General features: G+C 67.3%; 1 protein-coding gene across 3 annotated transcripts; it reads right to left on the bottom strand.

The window, feature by feature from the left end:
* Window positions 1-366: 366 nt before the first annotated feature.
* Window positions 367-5,634, bottom strand: ARX (aristaless related homeobox). Of its 3 annotated transcripts, XM_080587534.1 has the most exons (6): window positions 5,337-5,631; window positions 4,334-5,072; window positions 3,406-3,451; window positions 1,554-1,623; window positions 1,289-1,469; window positions 749-1,127 (listed from the first exon to the last, which is right to left on the bottom strand). In XM_080587534.1, exons 1-6 carry the CDS (start codon window positions 5,533-5,535, stop codon window positions 887-889), a joined length of 1,476 nt encoding a protein of 491 aa, XP_080443660.1. In that variant the 5' UTR covers window positions 5,536-5,631; the 3' UTR covers window positions 749-886. The 3 variants fall into 3 exon arrangements, with proteins under 3 accessions (XP_080443661.1, XP_080443660.1, XP_080443662.1); XM_080587536.1 differs by having other exon boundaries at window positions 1,289-1,623; window positions 5,337-5,634; XM_080587535.1 differs by lacking the exons at window positions 1,289-1,469; window positions 1,554-1,623 and having other exon boundaries at window positions 367-1,127; window positions 5,337-5,629.
* Between the last annotated feature and the right edge of the window lie 337 nt (window positions 5,635-5,971).

Here is a 5,971-nt window from a genome sequence, read left to right as displayed (position 1 = left end):
CTGTTCTTTTTTATAACAATGGTATGTACAGAATCAATAATCACAGTTTAGTGACTTAAACAGTCCATATTCTAGCAGTGTATTTCCCTTTGGTTTGATATAAAAACCTTGGTTGGTGTAGTGATAAAGAATATAACGAGAAAAAGATATACCCTCTCCCTTAAGTGCACTGGTTATCTTACAGCATCAAATTCACTTTCGTTCTGCACTGGCAGCATCCTCGGTGAGCACCCGCGGCTCGCAGCAGCGCCGTGTACGACACTTCTCCAGTGCGCCCACCAGGCCAGCCCAGCACCGTGGGACGGGGCTTTGAGAGGTGCGGGCAGCCCCCCCACCCCCCCCTTCGCTTTCCTTTCTCAATTACAATTTTCGATTCTTTTCTTCGCCTTTTTTTTTTTTTTTTGTCTTGCCAGATAAACGGAAGGAAAAATATTTAAGTGTACGTAACGCTAATATATAATAAATTTTATTAGGTAGGGCTTTTTTTTTTTTTTTTTTTTTTTTTTTTCCGCTTGATGCTCAGCGAGGAAATTAACACGTCGTACATTTAGGAAATGTACCAGCCAAGGAGTTTCGGGTTCGGGAGCCTGCGAGCGTCGCCCCGCTCACCCACGTGAGGGCTGACTGCCGGGCGATGCGCTCGCTGTCCTCCAGTTCCTGCCTCGGGAACCTACCCCGGTCTTAGCTGCTGGTCCGCTTTTTTATTTTATTTTGTTTTTTGTTTTTAAAGAAAAAAGAAACGTTTTCCCCCATTTGGTCTTGGTTCGTGCTACGAGGTGACCTTTCCCCACTCGCCAATTTATCCGCCTCTCTCTCGCTCCTGAAAAAATCCCCCCGGCAAACTGAAACGCACGCAAACGAAAGCGGGAAGGACGGCGCCCGTATCTTAGCACACCTCTTTCCCCGTGCTGCTCCCGGGGAGGATGTTGAGCTGGGTGAGCTGGGCGGCGTGCTCCTTGGCCTTCAGCCGCAGGGCGGCGATGCTGGACGCCCGCCGGTCGGCGGCAGCGCTGGCCGGGTCCCCCAGCCCCGCCGAGCCCACCGCCCCCTCGGCGGCCGGCGCCGGCTGCCGCAGCAGCGCCGCGGCGCTGGAGGCGCTGCCCAGGGGGGCCACGGTGGAGAAGAGCCTGCAAGGGAAGCAGAAGCAGAGAGGCCGCCGTCACCCCACCGCCGCCGCCGCCGGGCGCTCCCGGGCCGGGGGCGCCGTCGGGGCGCCCCCCGCGGGGGCTCGGCGCACGAAGGCGGCCGGCGCCGCGCCGCGCCCCCCCCGCCCCGGGCGAGGCGGTACCTGCCGAAGGCGGGGCTGATGAAGGCGGGGTGCCGGAACACGGCCGCCCCCAGGAAGGTGCCGAGGCCGAGCGGGGTCCCGCCGGGGGGCAGCGCCGCGGAGCCGGGCGGCGGCGGGGGCAGGCTGGGGAAGGCGGCGGCCGCGGCGGCGGCGGCGGCGGCGGTCCAGGCGGAGTCTAGAGCTGGGTGATGAGGAGGGAAAGGACTAGCATCAAGGTATGGACTGAGGGGGTGAGTTGCTGACAGGGGACCAGGGAAAGGCAAACCTGGGGGGTGTGTCTGAGCCCCAGCCTTTTCCCTCTTCCGCCACTTAGCCCTACGGTTCTGGAACCATACCTGCAAGCCAAAAGAAACACGGGGTTTAGCACCGCTCGCCCCGCCGCCGCCGCCGCCGCGCACCGGCCCGACGGCGCCCGCCGCTCCGCCGCCGCCCCCCCGGGGGCCGCCGCCCCGCGCCCCCCGCCGGCCCCGCCGGGTCTCGGGGCTGCCCCGAAGGGGGCTCCTTGCGGGCGCCCTGCGCGCCCCAGCCGGGGAAGCGCGCCCTGGTTTCGCCGAGGTGACCACACACAAACGGCGGCGTTAGGGGGTCGCCGCTTTTTTCGTTCCCCCCCTTTTTTTTTTTCCTCCTCCTCCCTCCAAAAAAAAAGATTAAAAACGAAAAAATCGTGACTTCGCCAGCGCCTGCAACGAAGAAATAAATTGCAGCGCGATCGAAGCAGCAAACGTGCGTTTCCACGCTGTGCTTTCAGGGCGCATTTTACAAAACTTAGTTCGGAAGCCACGGAATCGCCGTCCCTTTCCTCTTCCCCCCCCCCTCCAAAACAAAACAAAAAAATAATAATAGTCATCATCAACGAGCCCGGGCTTAACCCGAGGGAGAGGCAGTGGGAAAAAAGCACCGCTCGCCGAAGGGGAAGAAAACACTCGCTGAAACGCGAGCGCGGGGCGCCACACGCACCCAGCGAGAGGCTCGGAGAGGGACTCGCGTTTGTCAGATTTTCGGGCTGCCGTGGGCTCGAAATCTCCCCTTTGAGGCTCGGCTCCGTTTTGCAGGAGCAGCGCGGCGCCCCGTCTCCCCGGGATCCGACAGAGGCGGCAGCGCTGCGGGTCCCTCGCTACAGCTCCCCATCTATAATTTATACCCACACGCGCACCGGGGCGCGCACGTAGGAAGAGGCTCCTCCGTGTTCGCGGGGAAGCCGAGAGTCTTTGGCAAACGGATCGTCTCTGCCAGCTAAAACTCAATTAGCGAGCTGTCCTCGCTGCAATTCCCCGTTATTGAATTAATAAGTCTGAGTACACCCAAAGGTAAACGGAGGGACTCTCATAATTCATATTCCCTTAATTACATCTTCTCCCGTGAATAGGGGAGAGAAAGGGGGTGTCTTTCTTTTTTAAAAGTTATTTAACTTTCCCACGACTTGTTCCCCTGAGCTGAAAATACTGATTTGCTGTCACATCTCTGTTTGACAATGGAGAAATGTGTCAACAGAAAGGAGGGGACAAATCTCATCATTAGCCCCTCTAATGCAAGAAGCTGTTGTGTATTAAATGAGCCATATGGAATTTATTATGCTTTATCAGCGCCTGATTTTAACTGTAAAGTGATTTGCTCAGCTTCCAACTCGGAGACATCTGTTTTCTGTTGGCAATCAGGGCATCCCAATGTTTATCGTCTCTCTGGTTATGAGACTTGGGTTGGGAAATGCACTCTGGTATGGGGCGGCAAACACCTTTAATAGCATTGCACTCACTCACTATTAGATCAATGCAGGCTTATTGCTATCAAAAATGGGAAATCAAATAGCATTAGCCAGCTCCTTGTGCAGGCGGAGAGGAAATCAAACAACATTTCGCCTTCAAATGGCCCTGTTTGTTCTAGCACTAAGTGGGCTTTTATGAAGCCCGATTGGAGATTTGATCGCAGCCAAGTACCCGGCTCGCAGCCGAGCGGGGCCGTGTCTAACAACCAAAACCCCGCGGGGCCCCCTCATTTCCATCACCCGGGGGTCGGCTCGGCCGCCGCGGGGCCGGAGGGGCGCGGGGACGCCCCGGGTCCTGCTCCCGATCCCGCTCCCGATCCCGAGCGGGGCCCCGCCGCCCGCGGCCGCCACTCACCTGCACTCGGGCTTCGGTCAGGTCGAGCCTCATGGCCAGCTCCTCCCTGGGGAGACACACACGCCGCCGTCAGCCCGCAGCCACGCTCCCGGCACCGCCCGCACCCGGCCCGAGAGCAGCGGGGCTCCCCCCCGTCGGGACTGCCGTCGGGGCTGCCTCCCGTCCCGGCCCGGCACAGCCGCGCTGCGCTGTCCGAGGCACGGGGACGGCGAACGGGAGCCGTCCGTTCGCCCTCAGGCCGCCGGCTTAAAGCGGGAGCCCCCCGGGCTTAGGCCGAGCCCCTCCGGCCTCGGGCCCGTCCCGTCCCGGCGCAGCGACGGGGAGAAAACGCGGGGCGGGAGCGCGACAAAAAAGCGCCGGGACCCGACCCGATCGCGACCCGATCGCGACCCGCCGGGCCCGAGGCTGCGGCCGGGGCTGGGGGGGAACGAGGCGGCGCCCCCGGGGCGATGCCCGGCAGCGGGGGAGCAAAAGAGCCCGGCGGAAAGCTCTCGGCGCCCCCCCGCCGGGGAAACAAACGAAAGAAGGGCCGGGGGGTGCGGGAGCGAGGCGAGCGGGCGCGGGGGGCTCAGCCCCGTCGGGGGGGTGCTATTTCGGGCAGCGGGCGCGCAGCCCGGCCTCTCCCCGCCGGGCTCCCCCTTTCCCCGGTACGAGCCCCCCCGAGGCCGCCCCGGGGCCCCGACGTGCCGGGCCGGTATTTTTAGGCGGCGGCGCTTTGATGCGCGCCCTGCCGGGGCTTCCCGGGGCCGGGCAGCGCTCCAGCCCGCCCGGGGAGGGCGAAACCGATCCCGGGGCCCGGCGGCGGCGCGGGGTAAAAATAGCCGGAGGCGGCCCCGGGCGGGGGGCGACCTTCTCGGCGTCCCCGTCCCCGCTAGAGCCCCCGACCCCCCCCCCCCCCCCCCCGCGGCCGCCCCGTCGGCGCGGGTACCTGGTGAAGACGTCGGGGTAGTGGGTTTTCTGGAAGGCCCTCTCCAGCTCCTCCAGCTGGTAGCTGGTGAAGGTGGTGCGGTAGCGGCGCTGCTTCCTCTTGAGCAGCCCCTCCTCGGAGTCGCTGCCGGCCGAGAGGCACACGCTCTCCTCGCCGTCCTTGCCCTCGCCGTCCTCGGGGTGCAGCAGCAGCTCCTCTTTGGGGGACAGCTCCCCGCCCTCCGCCCCGGGGGCCGCGGCGGCGCCCCGGCGGGCCTCCTTCAGCAGCCCCCCGCCGTCCTCGCCCAGCAGCTCCTCCTCGTCCTCCTCCTCCAGCTCCTCTTCCTCCTCGTCCTCCTCCTCCAGCATCTCCTCGTCCTCCTCCTCCTCCTCCTCCTCGGCGGCCGGCGCGGCGGGGCCGGGCCGCTCCTCGACGTGCGCCGCGCCGCCGCCCCCCAGCTCGTCCAGGGCGGGCGGCGGGGCCACGAAGGGCGCGTTCTCGCGGTAGCTCTTGCTGCGGCTGATGCTGACCTGCGGCGCCTGGCTGATCTTCAGCGTGTCCCACGGGGCGGCCGCGGCGGCGGGAGCGGCAGCGGCAGCGGGGGGCACGGCGGCGGCGCCCCCCTCCGGCCGCCCGTCGGGGCGGTCCCCCCGCGGTCCCGGCGGCAGCAGGCGGCCCCCGCCCGGCCCGTAGAGGCGGCGCAGCTTGGGGGGCAGGTGCAGCTCGGCCGCCTCGAAGGGGGGGCTGCCCTTCGGCGAGCCTGCGGCGGGGCGGACAGCGGCCGGACGGGGCGGGCGGGGAGGAGAGAGGGGAGAGAGGGGGGGAGAGAGAGAAGAGCGGCGCGGTCAGTGCGGGGCGCTGGGTCCGCGGGGAGCGCCCCGCGTCGGGGGCAGCCCCGCGTCGGGGAGAGCCCCGCGTCGGGGAGAGCCCCGCGTCGGGGGCAGCCCCGCGTCGGGGGCAGCCCCGCGTCGGGGGCAGCCCCGCCGGCTCCCCCCCGACCCCCACCCCGGCTGCCGGCTCTCACCTTGCGCGGCCTTGTCGTGCTCCGGGCGGGCGGCGAGCGCGGCGGGCAGGCTGTGCGCGGCGCCCAGCAGCCGCACCTTGCAGGGGCTGCGGCGGCCCAGGATGCTGTCGATGCAGTAGGACGACAGCAGCGTGGGCGACTTGCTCTTGGCGCCGTCGGGGCGCTCGCCGCAGCCCTCCTCCGGGTAGGGGCCGCTCATGGCGATGGCGCCGCCGACGCCGACGCCCCCGCGGCGCTGCCCGCTGCCGCCGGGCCGCCCGTCACGGGGGGAGTGAGCGGCGGCCGCGGCGCTCTTGAGTCCCCCCGGCTCCACGTGCGGACGGGCGGCCGCTGATTGGCTCCCGGCGGGGGCCGGGCGGGCGGGCGGCCGCCGGCACGCGGCGCCCGGCAAAGCGCGGAGCGGAGCGCGGCGGATCGGGGGCGCCGAGCCCCCGGCTCGCCGCGCCACGCCCGGCTGCCGCTCGCCACGCCCACTCCTCGGAGGGGGGGGGGGGCGCGCTCCGCGCCTGGTTTTCCCCCCTCCGCGCGCCCCGACGGCCGCCGCCCCGCCCCGGGCGCCCCCCGACGTGCGCGGCCCCGCGGGGCTCGGCCCGGCCCCGGGGAGCGGCGCCCGCGGCCCCGAACGGAGCCGAAAG

Source organism: Anser brachyrhynchus (assembly GCF_964034855.1).
Source record: "Anser brachyrhynchus genome assembly, chromosome: 1".
Taxonomy (NCBI): domain Eukaryota; kingdom Metazoa; phylum Chordata; class Aves; order Anseriformes; family Anatidae; genus Anser; species Anser brachyrhynchus.
The sequence above is the reverse complement of the archived record's forward strand: the minus strand, read 5'-3'. Positions and strand labels throughout refer to the sequence as shown.

Excerpts from the sequence above, each read along its gene's own strand:
- ARX (XM_080587536.1), bottom strand. The coding sequence starts at position 5,535 with ATGAGCGGCCCCTACCCGGAGGAGGGCTGCGGCGAGCGCCCCGACGGC. Across the intron at positions 3,452-4,333 it reads TACCCCGACGTCTTCACCAG|GGAGGAGCTGGCCATGAGGC; the intron begins GTACCCGCGCCG and ends GTGTCTCCCCAG. Across the intron at positions 1,128-1,288 it reads ATCAGCCCCGCCTTCGGCAG|GCTCTTCTCCACCGTGGCCC; the intron begins GTACCGCCTCGC and ends CTTCCCTTGCAG.